We start from the raw sequence: 23,337 nt of genomic DNA, 5'->3' as shown, positions 1-23,337 counted from the left end.
GTCATGGCGGTGAAGACATCCCAGGTGCACATGCGACAAGCATCTAAAAGAAGAAGACGAGCCTCCCTGTCTCCAAGAAGGGGCGGCGGAGGGTGGGCTGAAAACTGCCAGGCGGACCCAGAGAGGGAGAGAGGGCGTCTGCCATCTCCACAGAGAATTATCCCTGTAGTTTCAAGAACACCTGCTGTGGGAGTGGCTACAGCGCAGCATGAGACAACAGGAGCATCTGACAGTGTGCTGCTGGAGGAAGCTGAGCAGCAGCCTGTTTTCCCCCCAGCAGCTGGTGAGTTGTGCAATGTACAGAATCTGTCTATATTAATTAACTCTTTATCTTCTTTGGTGCAATCTTTTTCTCGTGTCTCCCCTGCTGTTTCTCCTGTGCCTGTTAAGCCTGTTGTGTCTGTTCAGCAGCAGCCAAGCTGTGAACTTAATTTCTCACCTGCAGTATCTACTGTCTCCATTCCTTATGGTGATAATTTCGCTCATAGTAATATTAGTCAAAGTTTATCTAAGGAAAATAATGTTTTGTCCGCGCATGCACCATTGCTGGGAGGTAGCGGTGTGCCTGAGGTGTGTATGAAGGGCACGATGCCATGTGAGATGTCACCTCTGGGCTACCACTTGAGTGTTGGGGTTAAGGAAAAAATATGGAAGGGCGAGTTTGTCGACTTGTTATCACTGTTACCTGCTCATAAGGAGCTGTCGGTTAGGACTGATAAAAGAGACGACAAACAGGATGAGGAGCGGCGCAGGGGGGCCCCTAGGTCATTCCATAACTGGTTGCAGGCGTTTTGTATATTCGCGGGGGTGATGGCTGAGAAGCACCCTGAGAGGTGTGGGGGCCTATTTCGGCACCTCGATTATATCTTGGAAGCTTACAAGAGCTTTGGGGGGCTGGGCTGGTACTATTACGACAAATCTTTTCGTCAGAAGCTGTCAGTCCACCCCTCTTTAAGATGGGGTATGAAGGATGTCGGCCTTTGGCTGAACTTGATCTCCCGCAGAGGCAGAATCCTGCTAGGCAGCCGGTGGTGAACACTCAGAATGCAGCTTATCGCAAAGGTTTTTGTTTCGCATTCAACGAAAGTCAATGTCATTGGAATGCGGCTTGCCGTTATAAGCACGAATGTTCTTTTTGCTCTGGCCCACATCCAGTGAGTAAGTGCTTTAGAAAAAATGCTACGGTAGGGTCGGGGCAAGTTCCAAAGGATATTTTTCCAAAAAGCCTGCACGCTTGTGAGGCTGGAAAGAATGCTTCCGTGGTTGGACAGATACCCAAACAGGGAGAGGGCCAGTTTTCTCATTGAAGGTTTTGAGAAGGGTTTCCCTTTGCCCCCATTTGTAGGGAAAATATGTACAGAGGTTGGCAATCTGAAGTCGGTGGAAACTTCCCACAGGTAGTTAGGGACAAGATTTTTAAGGAAATCGAGCTGGGTAGGGTGGCAGGTCCTTTTGAGCATCCGCCTTTTGATAGTTTTCGTGTTTCTCCGCTTGGAGTGGTCCCCAAAAAAGAGCTGAATGAATTCCGTGTCATACACCACCTCTCTTACCCGAAAGGAAGCTCACTGAATGGCGACATTGATAGAGATTTGTCTTCAGTGTCACATGCCACGTTTGAAGAAGCCATTGCTAAGATAAGGCTGTTTGGCCAAGGGGCATTGTTAGCGAAGGCGGACATAAAGTCTGCGTTTCGTCTTTTGCCTATATCACCTGTGGCATTTAATTCTTTGGGCTTTAAGCTGGAAGGTATGTATTTCTTTGACAAAAGCCTCCCTATGAGATGTTCTGTGTCATGTGCCTACTTTGAGGCGTTCTCTTCTTTTTTGCACTGGGTGGTAGCGGCTAAGTCGGGTGTGTGGGAGTTTTGCATTACCTGGACGATTTTTTTTTTTGTTCGTGGGCCCACCAGATTCTGTGGATTGTCTTAGTTTGTTGCAAATCTTTAGGGAAGTGGCGGAAGATTTTGGGGTTCCTCTGCCGGAGAAAAAAACTTGCTTGAATACTATAAAAATATTTTTTTTGGGCATTCACATTGATACGGATCGTATGGAGTTCTGTTTACCTGTGGATAAGGTGGCAAAGCTGAAATCTCTGGTGCGGTTGTTTATGTCGAGGAGGAAGGTCCTATTGAAGGAGATGCAGTCTTTCTTGGGTTTGTTAGCGTTCACATGCAGAATTATGCCCATGGGTAGGGTGTTTTCAAGGCGCCTTTACTTGTCTACTTCGGGCTTGAAGGCCCCCTTTTCCCACATCCGATTGACTAGTGACCATCGGGAGGATTTGGCTGTTTGGGCGGAATTTCTCAAGGTGTTTAATGGTCGTTCATTTTTTCAGGAGGATTTCATTTTTGCCTCTGACTTTCGTTTGTTTACAGATGTGGCGGGCTCTAGAGGCTTTGGGGCCATATGGCAGACGCATTGGTGTTGTGCAGGATGGCCGGAGTCATGGAAAAGTGGAAAGCTGACAAAAAACGTGGTTTTGTTGGAGCTGTTCCCGATCTTAGTGGCGTTGGAACTGTGGGGTGCATGTTTCGCGAATAGAAGGATTCTGGTGGAAACTGACAACAAAGGGGTCTTGTTCGCGGTGAACTGCCTCTCATCCAAGTCCATTTGTGTGATTAGAGTGCTCAGGAGGATTGTCCTTTTGTGTTTACAGCTCAATGTATGACTTAAGGCGAAACACACACCGGGTGTCTTGAATAATCTGGCCGATGCTCTATCTCGGTTTCAGATGGACAGTTTTCGCCAGCTGCTGCCGGAGGTGGATGAAAAAGGTACCGAGATTCCGAGCCGAGTTTGGACAGTTGTTGGGATTTAGTCGAGAGGTCGATCGAGGGATCAGTGGCCCAGAGAACATAGGCGAGTTATTCTGCTGCCTGGAGGAGTTGATTGGCTTTCAAGGAGGCAAAGGGCAAGATGGAGGGTCGACCGGAGGAATGTCTGGTTCTGGAGTTTATGGGTTCTTTGATGCAGCGGAAACTGTCTTATAGTTATTTACGTAAGACATTGGCGGGCATCTCTTTTTTCTGCCGCCTGAAAGGTTTTCCGGCTTGTACGACCTATTTTTCGGTACAGCAAGCATTGAAAGGTTATAGGAGGAAGGTGGCGGTAACAGATGACAGGAGACCTATTTCTATTGAGTTATTGGGGGATATCTGCGGTATGACCTCATTAGTGTGTAATTCTGACTATGAAGCACTGTTGTTCAGAATGGCTTTTGTATTGACCTTTTTTGAGGCGCTCCGCATCTCTGAGCTGCTACCTTTGTCAAAGAAGACTGAGGGAGGCCTTTTATATGATCAGGTAGTGGTAGGCAGGGAAGATGTCCAGATTTGGTTACGTCACTCAAAGTCGGACACTCTGGGGAGAGGTGTGGCAATTACTATTAAGGCTCAGCATAATCAGGGTGTTTGCCCGTTGGGCATGGTCAATCAATTTTTTAGTAAGACCGGTTGGTGGTGGGCGTTTTTTGGTCTACATGGATTCCACTCCACTCACAAAATATCAATTTGATTTTGTTTTACGGAAATGCTTAGAGCGGCTGGGCTTAAAAAAATTTAGGTTTTCCTCACATTCATTCAGGGTAGGGGCAGCATCAGAGGCAGCTAGAAGGGGATTTTCGGACAGGGTAATACAAAGTATGGGAAGGTGGAAATCAAAATGTTTTAAAGTGTATGTAAGGACTAACTTGTTTATTTGAATCCTTCAGGTTTTCAGCGAACAGTCTGGATCTTGGGCCACTCATTCATTTTTTGGGCGAGGAAAAGAGCTTCACAATGTATTTACAGTACAAATTTAGCACTACCTCCGGAGTTTAAATTATTTTGGAAAGGAATTAGAGGCTTGCAGTGGCACCAGCTGTACTTTCATTTGTCTAGATTGTTCCAAGTTTGACCTCCTCCGTCCATCGTGGTTATTCACGCTGGGGGTAATGACCTTGATAATATTAAAACTTTGGACTTACTATTTAAGATTAAGAGAGATTTGCATTTATTTTCCCTCTCGTCTCCAGGGACAGTGGTGGTATTTTCTGAAATAGTTCCTCGGCTTCCTTGGCTTTCCTCATCGCAGAGGAAAGTCATGGAGAAGATGAGGAAAAGGGTAAATAGGGCAATGGAAAAGTTTATGCCGTCTATTGGCGGCTTGTCCTATAGGCATGTGGATCTGGAGGGTGGCATCCAGGGGCTCTATCGCCAGGATGGCATTCACCTTTCGGATGTGGGGATTGATATTTTAAATCTAGGGCTGCAGTGTAGCATTGAAAGGGCCGCGGTGGTGGGGTAGGGCCGTCCTTGTTGCTCAAGCCCGGCTGGTGGGGACATTGTATTTCGTATGGTATTTTATTGTTTATTGTTGCTCGAGTTGTTTTATAACTGAGCAATTTTAAGTTATTTCAGTTTGAGTGTTTTTACAAGCAAGTAATTGATGATTCAATTGAATTGAATGATTCAACTATTCAAGTAATTGTTATGATTTAATTTATTTATTTAAACCAATAAAGAGTGCCGCGGCCTTTTCTTTGCCAAAACTGGGGTCAGTGTTATTATTCTAGTTAAGTTAAGTCAGATTATGCGGGAGTGTGGCCTACAATTCCATATAAAAGGGGGCACATTATGTGGCCACTTGTGTGGGATTGTGGCCACCATTAGCAGTTCTGTCAGGTAAGCATAGGGGTATAGGTTTACATGTTTAGGCTAGTAGGAGGTTAATTTTACCTGAGCATACAGCAGGTATCGGCCAATCGGTGTGCAGGGAAGGTTCTAGCAAGCTGGGGCAGAGGCTTTATAAGCTTGGTTTGGGCTGGGGTGCTTCCTTTTGCACTGAAGAGCACAAAGAAGAAAGTTCCCCGCCCCCCCTCCCTTTGTCGCGTGCACCTTTGTGTGGTTGGGTCACCCTAGTATACTAGGGGGGACATTGTATTTCTTATGGTATTTTATGTTTATTGTTGCTCGAGTTGTTTTATAACTGAGCAATTATAAGTTATTTCAGTTTGAGTGTTTTTACAAGCAAGTAATTGATGATTCAATTGAATTGAATGATTCAACTATTCAAGTAATTGTTATGATTTAATTTATTTATTTAAACCAATAAAGAGTGCCGCGGCCTTTTCTTTGCCAAAACTGGGGTCAGTGTTATTATTCTAGTTAAGTTAAGTCAGATTATGCGGGAGTGTGGCCTACAATTCCACACATAAATAGACCCTTTAAAGTGTCAAATTCCTTAAAGCTAGTGTTGATGTACTTAAATGATTAAATGCATGGACTGATCTTAGACTCATAAGGCTGAGCCAGTAAAAGAAGTATCTGAGATTGTTGTACTGCAGCAAAGGTGAAAATGACGTGAACTGAGCCAAAATTGATTTTTATTTATATTCATTAAATTTAACACAATGTGATGATCAAGAGCTACCTTTTTGTCACTTGTTTTATGAGGTTTAGATGGTTACTTTAAAAAAGTGGTTGTAAACTTTTTCTATTGTATTAGGATAACAAACATGTATATACTTACCTGCTCTGTGCAATGGTTTTGCACAGAGCAGCCCCAATCCTCTTCTTCTGGGGTCCCCCATGGTGCTCCAGGCTCCTATTCTTCATCGGGTGTCCTCACAGAAAGCCGTTTTCCATGGGGGCACCCTTGGGGGCTCACTCCTGAGTCCCACTGCTGCATTCGTTGACACAGAAAGTGGGACCTAGCCCACTCCCTGCTCCCCTGTCACAATAACTCCTGCTGATATTAATCTGTCCATTGAGGATAGAGACAACTGGAGCCACTGTGCTTGTGCACATTGCTGGTTTGAATCAGGCTCAGGCAAGAAAAAGGGGGGGGCTGGGGGGGGGGGGCACTGGAGCATGGAAGGTTTTTTACCTTAATGCATAGAATGCATTAGGATGAAAAACCTAAGAATTTAAAAGGGTTTAAAAGTGTGGTCTCATCGTTAATATACCATTCCATCAGTGGTCAAAGGTATCTGTTTCTACCTGTAAGAGGATTAGTATGTATCTTGATGTGTTAAATCTTAGATTATCAAGTTAGGAAATTTGCTGTCTAAGGAAAAAAACTTGCAAGTCACAGCTGGTAGTAGATACAATTTTCCAATTATATATATATATATATATATATATATATATATTTTTTTTTTTTTTTTACATATACATTCAATCCTTCATTTGTATTCCAAACTGGACCCTGGGAATATTCCCAGCTCTGCATGAAGCCATATTTCTGTTAGATTTGACATTTTATGAATTCATGCACAAAAGGAATATTGGAATGCAGGAATTTGATATATAACTCAGCTGAAGTTGGTGTATCAATCAAAGATTAAGAATTGTAGAATTGCATCACTGGGACTTAATAGTGTCGGTACAATATCTAAGCTGATAGTGGAATAAGGTGTTGTCTAAACATTTCTTGCTTGCATACTTTTTACAAGCTGTAACAGTAAAGTCAGTACTTAAAATGAGCCTGTGCTATGCAGTGTTGTAAAGCAACTGGCTAATTTAAAGCAGAAGTAAACCCTCCAATACTACTATACTCCAAGGATAGTGCTATCTTAAGCCTCGTACACACGCGTCGAAAATCGGCAGGGAATTTTCGTCCGACGACCGATCTGCCAATTTTCGGCTTGTTAGTATGATGCTTCCAACAACCGACTCCGACTTTTCGGCTGAAAAAAATCTGGTGTGCAGGCTATAAAATTTTTGTCCGCCGTCAAAACACGGCCGATTTTCGTGCAGTCAGTACAGATTTCGACAGGGAAAAATCTAATGAGCAATAGTGATGTCGCGAACATAAAATTCGCCGTTCGCGAACGGCGAACGCGAACATCGGCGAATGTTCGCGAACCGGCGAACATTGCGAACCGCCATAGACTTTAATAGGCAGGCGAATTTTAAAACCCACAGGGACTCTTTCTGGCCACAATAGTAATGGAAAAGTTGTTTCAAGGGGACAAACACCTGGACTGTGGCATGCCGGAGGGGGATCCATGGCAAAACTCCCATGGAAAATTACGTAGTTGACGCAGAGTCGGGTTTTATTTCATAAAGGGCATAAATCACCTAACATTCCTAAATTGTTTGGAATAACGTGCTTTAAAACATCCAGTGTGTGTATACGATCAGGTATGATGTTGTATCGATCAGGTAGTGTAAGGGTTACGCCCGCTTCACAGTGACAGACCAAACTCCCCGTTTAACGCCCCGCAAACATTAGATACTTAGGGTTAGAGTTAGTAACCCTACCCCTACGCCTCTAACCCTAACCGTCTAACCCTAAGCACTAAAAATAACCCTAACCCTAGCCCTAACTCTAATTCTAATTTTTTTTTTTTGGTTCTGGACATGGTACAGAGCTGAAACTTCACAGGTACACTTTTTAGACCCCCAGACACTGAATCACACAAAAAAAGTTCTTAAAAATTGAAATTTTTTGATAGAGAGCCAATTATTGTAAAAATTTAAAAAAAAATAAAAAATGTCTTTGGATTTAGCATCTGGGGGTCTAAAAAGTGTACCTGTGAAGTTTCAGCTCTGTAGCATGTCCGGAACCAGAAAAAATTACGAATTAGGGTTAGGGCTAGGGTTAGGCTTAGGGCTAGGGTTAGGGTTAGGGCTAGGGTTAGGGTTAGGGTTAGGGTTAGGGTTAGGGCTAGGGTTAGGTTTAGGGTTAGGGTTATTTTTATGGCTAGGCTTAGAGGGTTAGGGTTAAGGTTAGAGGGTTAGGGTTATGGTTAGAGGGTTAGGGTTAGGTTTAGTGTTAGGGGCTAGGGTTAGGGTTACGGTGCGATACTTAGGGTTAGAGTTAGTAGCCCTACCCCTACCCCTCTAACTCTAACCCTCTAACCCTAAGCACTAAAAATAACCCTAACCTTAGCCCTGACCCTAACCCTAGCCCTAACCCTAGCCCTAACCCTAATTCTATTTTTCTCTGGTTCTGGACATGCTACAGAGCTGAAACTTCACAGGTACACTTTTTAGACCCACCAGACACTAAATCACACAAAAAAAGTTATTAAAAATTGTCCTTTTTGATAGAGAGCCAATGATTGGAAAAATTAAAAAAAAATAAAAAATTTCTTTGGGTTTAGCATATGGGGGGTCTAAAAAGTGTACCTGTGAAGTTTCAGCTCTGTAGCATGTCCGGAACCAGAAAAAAAATTACGAATTAGGGTTAGGGCTAGGGTTAGGCTTAGGGCTAGGGCTAGGGTTAGGGTTAGGGCTAGGTTTAGGGTCAGAGTTATTTTTATGGCTAGGCTTAGAGGGTTAGGGTTATGGTTAGAGGGTTAGGGTTATGGTTAGAGGGTTAGGGTTAGGTTTAGTGTTAGGGGCTAGGGTTAGGGTTACAGTGAGATACTTAGGCTTAGAGTTAGTAGCCCTACCCCTACCCCTCTAACTCTAACCCTCTAACCCTAAGCACTAAAAATAACCCTAACCTTAGCCCTGACCCTAACCCTAACCCTAACCCTAGCCCTAACCCTAATTCTATTTTTTTCTGGTTCTGGACATGCTACAGAGCTGAAACTTCACAGGTACACCTTTTAGACCCCCCAGACAATAAATCCAAAGATTTTTTTTTTTTAAGTTTTTTTTTTTTTCCAATAATTGGCTCTCTATCAAAAATGACAATTTTTAAGAACTTTTTTTGTGTGATTTAGTGTCTAGGGGGTCTAAAAAGTGTACCTGTGAAGTTCCAGCTCTGTAGCATGTCCAGAACCAGAAAAAAAGATCATTTTTCAGTAGAGCAGGGATGGTGGGAACCCCCTTTACACCTATATGATCTTTTTTTTCTGGTTCTGGACATGCTACAGAGCTGAAACTTCACAGGTACGCTTTTTAGACTCCCCCAGACACTAATCCAAAAAAAGTCATGCCTGCCACCGTATATATCAGTGGTGGGTGGGCAGTGGCACTGCAGTGGGCACAGTACACTCTGTGGACCTGACAGTCACTGGCACCCAGGCAACTGCAATTATAAAAAAAATATATATATTTTTAATTTGCAAGCTGCTGTGCCACCGTATATATATCAGTGGTGGGTGGGCACGCAGTGGCACTGCAGTGGGCACAGTACACTCTGTGGACCTGACAGTCACTGGCAGCCCAGGCAACTGCAATAATAAAAAATATATTTTTTTTTTCAATTTGCAACAAGATGCTGTGCCACCGTATATATATCAGTGGTGGGCAGTGCACTGCAGTGGGTACAGTACACTCTGTGGACCTGACACAGCACTCACTGCAATTATGACAGAGGAAAAGAAAAAGTATTTTTTAAAATGCAAGGTACTGTGCCTGTGCCACCCGAAATGAGTGTGGTGTGCACACAGTACAGTCTGTGGTGGGTCTGTGGCCTCTCACACACAGCGGGCAGGTAACTGCAGTGTACAATAGATATATATACTCAAATACCAGCCCTCAAAAGGGCTTTTGGGGAGAATATATATACATATATATATATCACAGAAAAAAAAATTACACAAATACCAGCCCTCAAAAGGGCTTTTGGGGACAATAGATATATATATATATATATATATATATCCAAAAAAAACCTCAAATACCAGCCCTAGGAAGGGCTTTTTGGGGTGCTGTCCTTACAGCAGGAGTGTACCAAGAACACTGGCTAACAAGACCGGGAACACTGACTAACAACTGTCCCTAGCTATAACAGCAGCAGCAGCAGCACTTTCCCTGCTCTCAGTAACACAGAAATGATCTAAGATGGATGCTGCCCTTGCTTATTTATAGGAGGTGGGAGGGAGGTATGCTGATTGGCCTGGAATGTCTCTGCTGACTGTGAGATTCAGGGTCAAAGTTTGCCTCAATGATGATGTATAGGAGGCGGACCGAACATCGCATATGTTCGCCCGCAGTGGCGAACACGCACATGCGAAGTTCGCCGGCGAACCGTTCGGTACATCACTAATGAGCAAGACTGGACATGCTCAGAGCAGAAAGAACAGAAAGAAAGCAAACCAACACATGACATCACTTCTGAAGTAGAATTTTGTCGGGCGAGAAAATTTGTGTGCAATCTAGGCACATTACAACCAACAAAACACCACTCTGGATAAAAGATGGACGATCGGTCGGCCGATAATCGTTGCGTGTGTACTAGGCTTTAGCCTCTTTTTCGATCTGCAGTTGCCATGGTGCTGCCCTAATAGTCCTGGACACCAAGGGCTCAGTCACGTCCAAATAGTGTCAGAGGGTAAAAAAGAGTGACAAGGGAACAATAAAATAGATTTAATATTGTGCTTATTCTAATAAACAAAAAGAGCATGTAACCCTTGCAGTGTAGGCGTGGGAACACGGCAAGGTGAACTTGTAGGCCTCATGCACACAGGGCGTTTTTATAGCTGCTTTTATGAGCGTCAGATGTTTTTGCAGCTTAAAAACACTCCTCCATGTTATTCTATGGCCTCATGCACACACAGGCTTTTAGGAGCTGTAAGTGGCCTAGGCATTTTTAAGCTGTAAAAACGCTTGACGCTGCTAAAGGCTGCTAAAGGCTGCATACAGCATTAGACCACGTCAGACTTTTTAAGCTGTAGTAGTTGGATTTGAGGTTGGAAAAAAGAACGCTAACGCTGCTAAACGTGGCTAAAACGTGCATTAACGCCAATAAAAAAACACTTCTAAAAGCACGTTTTTCAGCTGATTTTTCCTGGGGTCAGAACTGGCTTTGCAGCTCGTTTTTTCAAACACCCCTGTGTGCATGAGGCCTACGAATTACCTGGGGTCTAGATTTAAATGCATTTTGTTTATTTATGGATGTTTTTAAATTTTTACATGTGGGTTTTATCAAAAGCTCTTATATATGATATATACCATTAAATCTTTTTGTTTTAAGTATGGGATACAAATTATTGTAGACCACACTGACAGATCAACCTGATCTAGGAACCAGCAGCCAGTTTTATGCGCCAAGGTCTATTTGCTTCTATTGACAACAAATTGTATTTTTTAAGCTGTATTTGCTATCTGGGTCATGGAATTTGTCCAGCTCTGTTTAAGAGTTTATTCAGCGAAACAATTCTTTCAAATCCTGTTTTAGTTTTTCATATACACCAGCTAGAACAGTATTTAGTCAGCAGCATGTATCTGTTTTGATTCCCTGTCATGTTGGTGGAAAGACAGTCTTTTGTCCTTAGCACTCAACAAGCGAGGAATTTTCTAATACATACAGATTTAGCCTCCTCATCACTTTTTAATGGATGAATAATTATAATAGGGCCTAAAATGGAAGTAATGCAAAGGGCTAAATGCACAGTTGAATAAGTAAGTATGATCTGCTTTACCTGCCAAAAATATGTGATTTTGTTCAGCGACTGTTCTAACCCAGTTATCCCTGTCAGACAGAGGTGCCAGGATGTGATCTTACATTTTAAGAAAACAGCTTACACCACACACTGTACATATAAGATCAAATATGATAAAAATAAATAGGATACAATATTTTCAATGAATAAAAAAATGTGGTAAATGTAGGAATTAAATGTCGTCCTGCACTATTGCTTGTTCATGTCCCCATGGAGTTTTTTTTTATGAGTGGTAATACAAATGTACTTTCAACCAGTGTCTGTCTACATATATCTTAAGTCGGTCTGTTAAAACATTGATTAGTTTGTCAAAATTTGAAACATGGTTTAGAGTTTAGTGAGTGTGCGAAAGCACTCTTATGTAAATGCAAGCTCTGTAAACCTATATGTTGAACTGTCCTAAAATGTGACACTTCATGTTAACAAAACCCTAAAGCCCCGTACACACGCGTCGAAAATCGGCCGTGAATTTTCGGCCAACGTCCGATCTGCCGATTTTCGGCTTGTTAGTATGATGCTTCCGACAACCAACTCCGACTTTTCGGCCGAAAAAAATCTGGTGTGCAGGCTATAAAATTTTTGTTGGCCGTCAACACAACGGCCGATTTTCGTGCAGTCAGTACAAATTTAGACAGGGAAAAATCTGATGAGCAAGTCTGGGCATGCTCCGTGAAGAAAAAACACAAATAAAACAAACCAACACGTGACATCACTTCTGAAGTAGAATTTTGTTGGCCGAGAAAATTCGTGTGCAGTCTAGGCACATTCCAACCAACAAAACACAACTTGGACAAAAGTCGGACGATCGGTCGGCCGATAATCGTTGCGTGTGTACGAGGCTTTAGGCTAAGTTCACATGTAGGCATTTTGGGGCGTTTTTCTTCTCTAGGATCAGCTCAAAAAAGTCCAACAAGACAAATCCTATTCATTTCAATGGCCCCTGTTCAGATCTGAGCGTTTTGAAGTTTGTAAGCAAAACGCCCAACGCTCAAAAAAGTACATGAGCTTCTTTTTAGGCAGATTACAGGCGTTTTTATTTTTTTCCATTGGTCACTTGTCAACCTAAAAACGCCTGCACAAAAACGCCCGAAAAAAAACGCCCATAAAAACGCCTGAAAAAAACACCTAAAAAACACCTGTAAATAGCAACGCCAAGATGTGAACTTAGCCTTAACCACTTAAGCCCCGGAGGATTTCGCTGCTAAACGACCAGGGGGTATTTTGCGATTCGGCACTGCGTGACTTTAACGGACAATTGCGCGGTCGTGCGACGCTGTACCTAAACAAATTTGGCGTCCTTTTTTTCCCACAAACAGAGCTTTCTTTTGGCGTTATTAGATCACCTGTGCGATTTTTTGATCACGCGCTATAAACAAAAAAAGAGCGTAAATTTTGCAAAAATAGCAATATTTTTCCCTTTTTTTATATGAAATTCCCCCCAAAAAAATGTAAAAATCAAAATTTTTTAACATTTTCGGCCAATTTGTTTTATGCTACCTATGTTTGGTAAAGAAAATCGCAAAAAGCGTATTTTGATTGGTTTGCGCAAAAGTTATTGCGTTTACTAACTAAGGGAAAGATTTTTGTCATTTTTGTTGTTTTTTAACGCGTAATGGCGGCGATCTGCGATTTTTTTTGCGGTACTGCGACATTGCGGCGGACAGATCGGACCCTTGACTGACATTTTTGACACTTTTGGGGTTACCAGTGACATTTCTACAGTAATCAGTGCTATATATATGCACTGTTACTGTAAAAATACACTGGTAGTGAAGGGTTTAACTTTATTTGAGAGGGAGGGGCTGTGTGTGTCCCTAGGGGCGTGATTCTAACTGTGATTGGCTGTGGCTTCAGCTGTATGCAGAGTGATCAACGGATCTACATAGTAGATCCATATGATCATCTCTCATACAGAGGGGAGAATGACAGGCAGCTTGTTTACACAAGCTGCCTGACTTTCTCCCTCTCCCCCGCCGATCGCAGAGTGGCCAGCGGACATCGGGTCCGCCGGTCACACGCGCGGGGGGGTCCGTGACCACGCGGGAGCGGGGGCGTGCCTCCGGCGGCGCGCGCTCGCTCCCTAGACCCTCACAAGCTAGTGACATAGCCCTACGTCACTTTGCCTGAGAGGTAGATAGTCGTGCGGCGGTCGGCAAGTGGTTAAATGTGCAAATACACTGTATTTTTGAAAATTAAATGTGCATGTCAGAAGATATTGTTTGCTACAAATAAAGAAAGGTACTATTAACCACTTCTGGTCTGGAAGGTTTTACCCCCTTAATGACCAGGCCATTTTTTGCGATATGGCACTGCGTTACTTTAACTGACAATTGGGCAGTCGTGCAACACTGTACCCAAATAAAATTGATGTCCTTTTCCCCCCCACAAATAGAGATTTCTTTTGGTGGCATTTGATCACCTGTGTAATATTTATTCTTTACGCTATAAACAAAAATAGCAAACAATTTGGAAAAAAAAAAAAACAATATTTTTTTACTTTCTGCTTTAAAATATTTCCAATAAAAAAAAAATGAAATTGTTTCATCATTTTGGGCTAATATGTATTCTGCTACATATTTTTGGTAAAAAAAATCCCAATAAATTTATATCAATTGGTTTGCTCTAAAGTTATTGTGTCTACAAACTAGGGGAAAGATTAATGAAATTTTTATTTTACATTTTTTTACTAATAATGGAAGCGATCAGTGATTTTTAGCGGGGCTGCAACATTGCAGCGGACAGATCGGACACCTAACTGACATTTTTTACACTTTTGGGGGGACCAGTAACATTACTACAGTAACCAGTGCCAAAAATATGCACCGTTACTGTACTAGCGACACTGGCAGGGGGGTTTAACGACAGGGGCGATCAAAGGGTTAAATGTGTCCCTAGGGGGTGCTTTCTAACTGTGTGGAGGATGGATTTGCTGGATGAACACAGAGACCTGTATTCCTAAATAAGAGGAACACATCACTTCCATCACTGAAAGAACAGCAGACTGCCATGTTTACAATGGCAGACCGCCTTTACATCTCCACGGGGAGCGATTGTGGGTGCCCGACAGATATCACATCCGCCAGACCCGCTGATTGGCTCCCCCTGGCGCCCTCACTACCTGTCTCACGAAGCGATGCCCCGACCTTCCACTGTATAAGCAAGGGGTTAAACAAGAATTTTGGAAATATGGTGACCCATTGGAATTTATATAGTAATCAGACCCCCTTCACTTTTTTTCATTTTTGTTATATTGCAGCCTGATACTACAGTTGTTTAAATTATTTTTTTAATCTTATTATTCTACACCCGGTACCCCATAATGACAAAGTGAAAACAGAATTTTAGGAATGTTTGCGAATGTATGAAAAAGGAAAAACTGAAATATCACATTGGCAGAAGTATTCAGACTCCTTGCAAAACCACTTTAAATTTAGCTCAGGTGTCTCCCATTTCTCTTGATCCTTGCTAAGAGGGTTTCTACACCTTGATTGGAGTTCACCTGTGGTAAATTAAATACATTGGGCATGATTTGGAAAGTTGCACACCTCTCTATAAAAGGCTTCATAGCTGACAATGCATACTGTATCAGAGCAAAAGCTATGAGGTCAAAGGAACTGCCTACAGAGCTCAGAGACAGGATTATTGCAATGCACAGATCTGGGGAGGGCCACAAAAAAATCCTGCTGCTTTAAAGGAGCCCAAGAGGACAGTGGCCTCCATAATTCTCAAATGGAAAAGGTTTAACACAACCAGGACTCTTCCAATAGCTGGTCACCTGCCCAAACTGAGCAACTGGGGTAAACTTACCTGCAAGCGAAGCCCTCAATTGATGCCTTGTCTCCGCTGCAGGCTGCATCCATCTTCTCCCGTCTTCCTTCCAGGTCCATGGACTCCGACTGTATGATTTGACTGGAACCCCGTGACGTCACTCCCGCCAATGTGTGGGGGAGCTGCTGTTCACGGCACAGGAATATGAAGGAACGGCACGGGTGGCTGTTCCTTCTGAGCGCATGTGCCGATGATGTCATTGACTGAATGTATACTAAATATCTCCTAAACGGTGCCCGTTTAGGAGATATTTACAATACTTATAGGTAAGCCTTATTATAGGCGTACCTATACGTACAAGTAATGGATCAGAGTTTACTTCCTCTTTAAATTCATAATAACTTTATTTACTTTGCATGAATTAAACAAATGTTGTCATGTGGTGCTTCCTTGGGAGGAGTCCAAAACGTACCCAGGTTCTGACCACACTTTTAGGAATGGTTATTATAAAGAAAAGGCACATTTTAAAGGAAAGAGAGCTGCCACTTATGCAGTTATTCAGTCTTATTTGTTCCTATTTGGCCTTGCAGGTTGGAAAAAATAAAGAAACATATTGCATTACATGAATTTAATGTGAAAGATAAAAAAAAAAGTGTTAGCTTAAAAATGTGTGGTTATCTCAATCATACCATGATAGGTTGCCTATGGGAGTATATCATTCAGATATGCAACTCAAAATAAAAAAAAAAACATTATTGAATAAAATATTTATAGTGTTATAGAGTATCAAAGAATAGCAGGGAGAGTCTCGGGCAGTGTTAATCTTGGCATCGAATTTTAATTTATAGTCTTTTTCTTGCCATTTTAGTATTAGTCTCATTTTAGTAATCTGCAATTGTTTTAGTTTTAGTCTAATATAGTCACCACTATATAATTTGTGTTTGACACTTTTTGGAACTGTGTCTAGAGATTGCGCGTTGCATTTTATTTATTGTTTCATTGGGTGACACATTGATGTGTTTAGCAACATTGCTTCACTTTATTATTTCATTTTTATCTTGAGGTAGAGCCAGCAGACAGTTCAGTCCTTATATACATTTATTATTTTTTATTTGTTTCTTTCTTTGGAAATTCTAATGTGCAGCAGTCTGCTTTACACATTTTTCACATTTTTTTTTATTCACATATTTTTTTAAGCGCAAGGTTTACCCCACTTTTTTGTCTTGTTATTATTTTTATTATTTTTAATGTTATTATTTATGGTGTTAAGGTTTAAACAAACTCACAGATATAAATTTAGCCACTCTGGACAATCTGAGGAGGCCTGTAATGGTGCACAGTGCTCTGGGCGGTGGTCTGAGGAGGCCTTTAATGTACATAGTGCTCTGGAATGGACAGTCTGAAGAGGAGGCATGTAATGCTTTGCACACAATGCTTTGGACGGTGGTCTGGGGATGCTTGAAATGCACATAGTGCTCTGTATGGTGGTCTGATGAGGCCTGTAATGCTTTACAGTGCTCTGGACAGTGGCTGTAATGCTACACAGTGCTCTGGATGGTGGTCTGAGGAGGCCTATAATGCTGCACAGTGCTCTGGAAGGTGGTCTGAGAGGCCTGTAATGCTACACAGTGCTCTGAACGGTGGTCTTAGGAGGCCTGTAATGCTTCACAGTGCTCTGGATGGTGGTATAAGTGGCCTTTAATGCTGAACAGTACTCTGAATGGTGGTATGAGAGAGGTCTGTAATGCTGCACAGTGCTCTGGATGGTGGTCCGAGGGAGGCCTGTAATACACAGTGCTCTTGGATGGTTGTCTGACTCTGAGAGGCCTATAATGCTGCACATTGCTGGATGGTGGTCTCAGGTCAGAGGGATGGCCTGTAATGTACAGTGTTCTGGTCAGACAGTGGTCTAAGGGGAGGCCTGTAATTGTAATGTACACACTCACAGTTCTCTCCGCTCTGTATGGTCATCAACAAGAGTGGTGTTCTCGTCAGGAGGCCTGTAATTCAATGTGCAGCCCTGGATGGTCGTCTGAGGACTCAGAGGCATGTAATGCTGGCTGAGCAGCCTGCTAACTGCTGCTAAGGGAAGCATGCTACAGACTTGAGTCGCTTGCTTGCTGGGAGCGGAAGCAGGCGGAGCTCCATGGAAACTGGAAGTTCATGAGGGTAAACATTCCTGCCTCACAATTTTGTTTCGTTTTAATTCGTTAACAAAAATGTAATTTATTTTCGTTTTTTTCAGAGGACGAAAATGTGGTGTACTTTTAGTTTCGTTTTCATTACCGTAAAAAGGCTGCTGATGAAAATTTTGGCAAAAATGTTTTAGTTGATGAAATTAACACTGGTCTCATGCAGCCGAGACACTCCTGCAACATCGCTGGATCAGGTAAGAATTAGGGGGGTTGAGGGGGGCTGCTGCACACAGAAGGTTTTATATCTTAATGCATATGAAGGAATTTAGATAAAAAAAAAAACACTTTAAATGTAAATAGATGCTAAGAATAATTAGCTTCAGCATTAAATAAGTCTAAAGCAAGTATTGTTCTTAATGCTATACCAGATTATCCCTTTAATTTTCCTGTGTTGCATTTTAAAAATAACAGAGGAAACTGTTTATACTGCAAGTAGTGGTACTACTCAGTATTGCTTATAATATGAGCCATACCTCTATACTGTACAGTATGTGCAGTATATATTTACACTATCCTTACTTCTTAACCACTTGCCGACTGCCTAACGCCGATCTACGTCGGCAGTCAGCCCCTCACAGGCAAAGTGACGTAGGGCTACGTCACTAGCTTGTGAGGGTCTAGGGAGCGAGCGCGCGCCCCCGGAGGCGCGCTCCCACTCCCGCGTGGTCACGGACCCCCCGCGCGTGTGACCAGCGGACCCAATGTCCGCCGGTCACTCGGCGATCGGCGGGGGAGAGGGAGAATGTCAGGCAGCTTGTGTAAACAAGCTGCCTGTCATTCTCCTCGCTGTAAAGACACTGATAAAACGGATCTAGTATGTAGATCCGTTGATCAGTGTCCTTACAGCTCAACCCACAGCCAATCACAGTAGAAAGCACGCCCCTAGGGATACACACAGCCCCTCCCTTCCAAATAAAGTTAACCCCTTCACAACCAGTGTATTTTTCCGGGGCTTAAGTGGTTAAAAAGGAAAACAAAATAATGTATACTGAGGAAAATAGGGAGGATGCTGGTTATAACCTCCCATAAAGAACAGGCTCAAAATGGAAAGACCACCACAGTTTGGGGGGCCAACAGACATTATTGCCAATACTGGTTCCAGAACTTAGTCTTTTCCTGTCTGTAAAAGTATAACAAATTCTAAGCAGTATTACTAAGTATAAAATAAATTATCTGTTGATGACCACATGCAGAAATCAGTGTGCAAAGCATCATTGTTATTACGAAAATGATTATTCACAAAATGCATTGATACATTTTGCACAGCAGTACTAAAGCATGAGGTCTAGCCAGGCAATTAGCTTTTGCAGAATAAAAGGTCACCAATGTAAATGGCTTTAATTCACTTAGAGCTTCAGATGATATCTTTCTATGTTTAAGAATATTTCTTACCTGTACAAATGAAACTTGATAGTCCACCATATACGACATCATCGTTGTCTGGTAATATAAATGGACACTGCGTTTGAACCTCCAAACAGTATTGCTTGCAAGGAATTTTGCTACTGCATTCGAATTGTGTAACTTGAAAATACTGGGAACACAGCCAGGACTTATAGACAGTCTGGAAAAAAAAAAAAACATAAGGTAATGTTATATAGCAATTTGTTTTGTTTACTTTCACTGTGAATACATTAATGCAGCTAAGCTTTAAAAACGATAAGTAATTGTCACACCAAGGATTTATAATAATCATTATTTTGACGTGTCCACTGTGCAATTTAGCACCTCAACTAATTCTATTTCTGATCTGGAATATCAGCTAATTTACATGATATATTAGTCTGCATACAATGCCAGTGCATCAGATACTGCATAGCCATTCCTTTAATGAGTCTAATGGCTACTACTGTGCAATTATTTGATCCGCATTTATTTGTATATTATGCAAGAGAATCTATTGGAAGCATGCAACATAACATAACTGTTCCCAACAGTCCCTGGCAAAGCAAAGCAAGTAGTCATGGTCAATGGTCATTCAGCACAAATTCCTAAAATTCAATTCACTCTTACAGTATAGCTCCACCTTTTGGAAAATTTTAAGTTTAAAGAAAGGGCCGGAAAAGGTGAACTAGCAGTCAAGAAAGTGGGCAAATTAAAGGTTCAAAATTGTATTGTTGACAGAGTAACTGTAGACATTTGAAAGGGATTTGACTTCAGTATGTGTTTTCATAACTCCTATGTGTCTACAAATGCCCCGCAACAAACAACTGTAATTATTGCCCATAAATTATCCTAGACAAGAGCCCAAAGAACCATAAAGGAACAAGACAAATAATGAATATGTTTTTCTGTGTTGATTTGATGGCAGTGCTGCTTAATGATATCACAATGCCCAGAAAAATGGAGAGTGGCTGTAAGATTTTGATATATTTACACTGTAAGAGAAGCTACTGAAATCAACAAGATTTTAAAGATTTACTCATCAGAAAACAAAGTACAGCAAGAGAGGAAGAAATGTATCCAGATCCTTTAGCCTCCTATCCAGCCAGGAGCACTTCAAATGGACTGGATTGCAATGTCAAATAAGGTCAGACACCACAATCCATATTGATATAGCAACACAAAAAGCAAACACCTTACCACATCAATATGTAATTAGCTAATATACCTCATTTCGACATCCATATTGTGGTTCTAGAATTGTGGTAATATAATATAGGCTCGTATTATCATATTAATGACCCATATCTTTGTGAAAAGCTGTTTCAATATTATTTAATGGCACACTAATTTCACAAAAACTTGCTATTCTCAGCTTAAGTTTAAAAATCCTTCAACGTATGCTTATGCTGATCGCCTGAATGCAATAAAAACATTACTTCAGCAATCCAAACATTACATACAAAACATTATGTATTAATTTGTGTACTGTGATGTTATAGCCAGCAGAGCCTAGACCCACTATGAGCATCTTCCAGGGTGCAGCAGTCAAGTAACAGCAACCATATTATGCTAACCACCTGTCAGCAGCAGGTAGTCTCCATTGCTTGCCATCTGCTCCCTCACAGGCTTCAAATCATAAAAACTAACTTGTTGTGAGATATATGCCAACGTACATGTCATATGAGTGCTGCTCTTTTTGTTTTGATGCTCATCAATTTCACATTAAATACTCAAGCATTATTTTGGATTACACATGGATGGTTTTCTCGGCAGACCGTAATACAAACAAAGCATTATTGATCCATTATGTACCGGCAGCCAGAGCAGTAATAAAAACTAGCAAAAAGAAAATTGGACTGTGTCCATTACATCCAATTTAATTGCATGTGCCCACTTTTCTAGTGGCCATCAGAAGATCAATACAGTACTTATTCCTTGTTATGGGTCTTATATTCCCATGCTCTATTTCCTATATTATAAATTTCTGGGTGTTTTGTAGTAAAAATTTGGGGCAGCAATATTTGGGGCATGTGATGTCCTGCTATTGGTCAGAAATTAACTATAGTCATTTAGTTTAGTTCAGTGTAATATAGCTAAGGTCAAACACAGTGGATGCAGAAGGCTGTGCGTAAATGTTCACATTTAGGCATACAGAGTTTTTCATCTAAAAGTATAACCTGTGAATGCTGTAAGATTCCGAAACCAGCTTTGCAAAGTGTATATAACATATAGAAAGCATATCAAAGCACAACACAATGACAAAATGCAAAGAAAAGACAAATAATGTTTGTGACATTTTGAAACTGAAGGCATATGATCTTATGACAGCAGTCAATAGATATAAGAAAATTCAAATCGAGTATCTTTTATGAACACTGTGATAGTGTGGAATGACATGGCTAATATTTTCAGCTTCAATATATTGTATACTTTCCTGGTTAAAGAAATGCACTCCACATGTGTATACTTGGCAGGGCAAAAGTCAAGAAACCTGCAAGTGTAAGCAGGTAACTAAACCATCTTTTGATCCCTATAACTATTATAAGCTATTTACAAAGTAATTTTTTTGTATCAGAGGGTTTTTCCATTTGATAATTAGTAAATCAACTGACCAAGGGTGTAACTTTAGGTACAGCAGACCATCCGAATTCTATGGGATCCATATGCAGAAGGAACACAGCACAGTCTGGCTACCCAGTAATTTCAGCACTTAGCAATAGCATTTTGGAAATACATTGGGATTAAATAAATGTGTATACAGTAAACCCCCCTCCATTGCGGGGGTTACGTTCCGGACCCAGCCGCGAAAAGTGGAAATCCGCGAAATAGAAAAACCCTATTAAAATGCATTGTAGGCATGTTTTTTTTACTGTCACTGTACGTGTAAAAGCATTTTAAGGTCTTTAAACACACTTTTAAAACAATAGAAACTCATTTAAACACATAAAAGATACCGAGAGACAGAGCAAGAGCTATGGAAAACACAAAAATATTTCATTTTTAATGATTTATATAGTAAAATAACATTACAAAAAAAAACGCAATATACCCGGCCCGCAAAAACTGAACCGCGATGGAGCGGGGGTTTACTGTATATTTATGGTTTGGGACCAGTTACTATGAATGCAAATAGTACTCTGCATCTCTAGAGGAATGGCCTTTGGGATAGAAATGAAAGAGATCCTATTGCACAGTCACAGCCCTGCATCTGGCCTGTGATGCCCATCAAAGAACAAGATTATCATTACACTAAGGAGTGCAATATTCACCAACTCACTAGAGCTCCAATCTGAACTGTGGACAAGCCTATAAGGAGTACAACAAATACAATACAACTTCACAATCCTGCATTTGACACAAAAATTAAAAACAAGAAAGATACTAGTATGTTTACATTTCCTTTGTTGCTTTAGTTGAGCTACTAAACATTGCTGGCCCCATGACTCTTTGGGAAGATTATTATTATACTAAGGAGTGCTGGTGAAGATCATTACTTTCCTATGATTGTAAGGACTCAGGAGGCAACAACCACCAATTCACTACAGCTCCCAACAGGAATAATGGGCAAGCCTGTAAGAAGTACAACACATACAATACAACTTCACAATCCTGCATCTGACACAAAAATAAAAAAGGAATAATACCAGTATGTTTACATTTCCTTTGTTGCTTTAGTTAAGCTACCAAACATCGCAGGCCCCATGACTCTTTGGGAAGATTATCATTATACTAAGGAGTGCTGGTGAAGATCATTAATTTCCTATGATTGTAAGGTGGCAACAACCACCAATTCACTACAGCTCCCAACACGAATAATGGGCAAGCCTGTAAGAAGTACAACAAATGCACAATCCTGCATTTGACACAAAAATTAAAAACAAGAAAGATACTAGTATGTTTACATTTCCTTTGTTGCTTTAGTTGAGCTACCAAACATTGCTGGCCCCATGACTCTTTGGGAAGATTATTATAATACTAAGGAGTGCTGGTGAAGATCATTACTTTCCTATAATTGTAAGGTGACAACAACCACCAATTCATTACAGCTCCAAACATGAATTATGGGCAAGCCTGTAAGGAGTACAACACATACAATACAACTTCACAATCCTGCATCTGACACAAAAATAAAAAAGGAATGACAGCAGTATGTTTCTACTTCCTTTGTTGCTTTAGTTGAGATACCAAACAATGCTGGCCCCATGAACCTTTGGGAAGCTCAGTTAAGAACCTAATTTTAGTACAGTTGGGGAATAAATAAGCAGGTCCAACTGAAATCATTGATTTTTTATTTTTTTACCCTGAAAATTTCAAGACAGGTATATTTAAAGGGATTGATTAATGCTTTGAATGTATATACTTAATATATTCCCCAAATAACATCAGTATTTGACAATGATTCACCAAGTTATTACTAAATTCTGATCCTCACCTTTAACTTTGGGTTTGCAAAATTTTGATTAAATCCTTAGTATAATATCATATACCCTACAACATATTTCTATACAAAGCTTACAAATGAACTGCATACTCTGTACAAATATGTCATTATTAAAACACTGAAAGGCAAGACAGTCTAGATGTGATTTAATCTGACAGTGACTGCTGCAAATTGTGTTCTTCCTTTGGGAACTAGCTTGCTTAAAGCACTAAGAAAATCTTGACT

The 23,337-nt window shown here is 41.1% G+C and overlaps 1 protein-coding gene across 1 annotated transcript in view; it reads right to left on the bottom strand.

The window, feature by feature from the left end:
* The window catches only part of NALF1 (NALCN channel auxiliary factor 1), a 727,347-nt gene that overhangs the window by 43,372 nt on the left and 660,638 nt on the right, over positions 1 to 23,337 (bottom strand). The window contains exon 2 of the mRNA XM_082245043.1: positions 18,678 to 18,849. Within this exon, the coding sequence (XP_082101169.1) occupies positions 18,678 to 18,849 (172 nt within the window). The remainder of the gene's footprint in view (positions 1 to 18,677; positions 18,850 to 23,337) is intronic.

Source organism: Pelophylax lessonae (genome assembly GCF_965119305.1).
Source record: "Pelophylax lessonae genome assembly, chromosome: 2".
Taxonomy (NCBI): Eukaryota; Metazoa; Chordata; class Amphibia; order Anura; family Ranidae; genus Pelophylax; species Pelophylax lessonae.
Note: the sequence above shows the minus strand (reverse complement) of the source record. Positions and strands in the feature narration are given on the sequence as shown.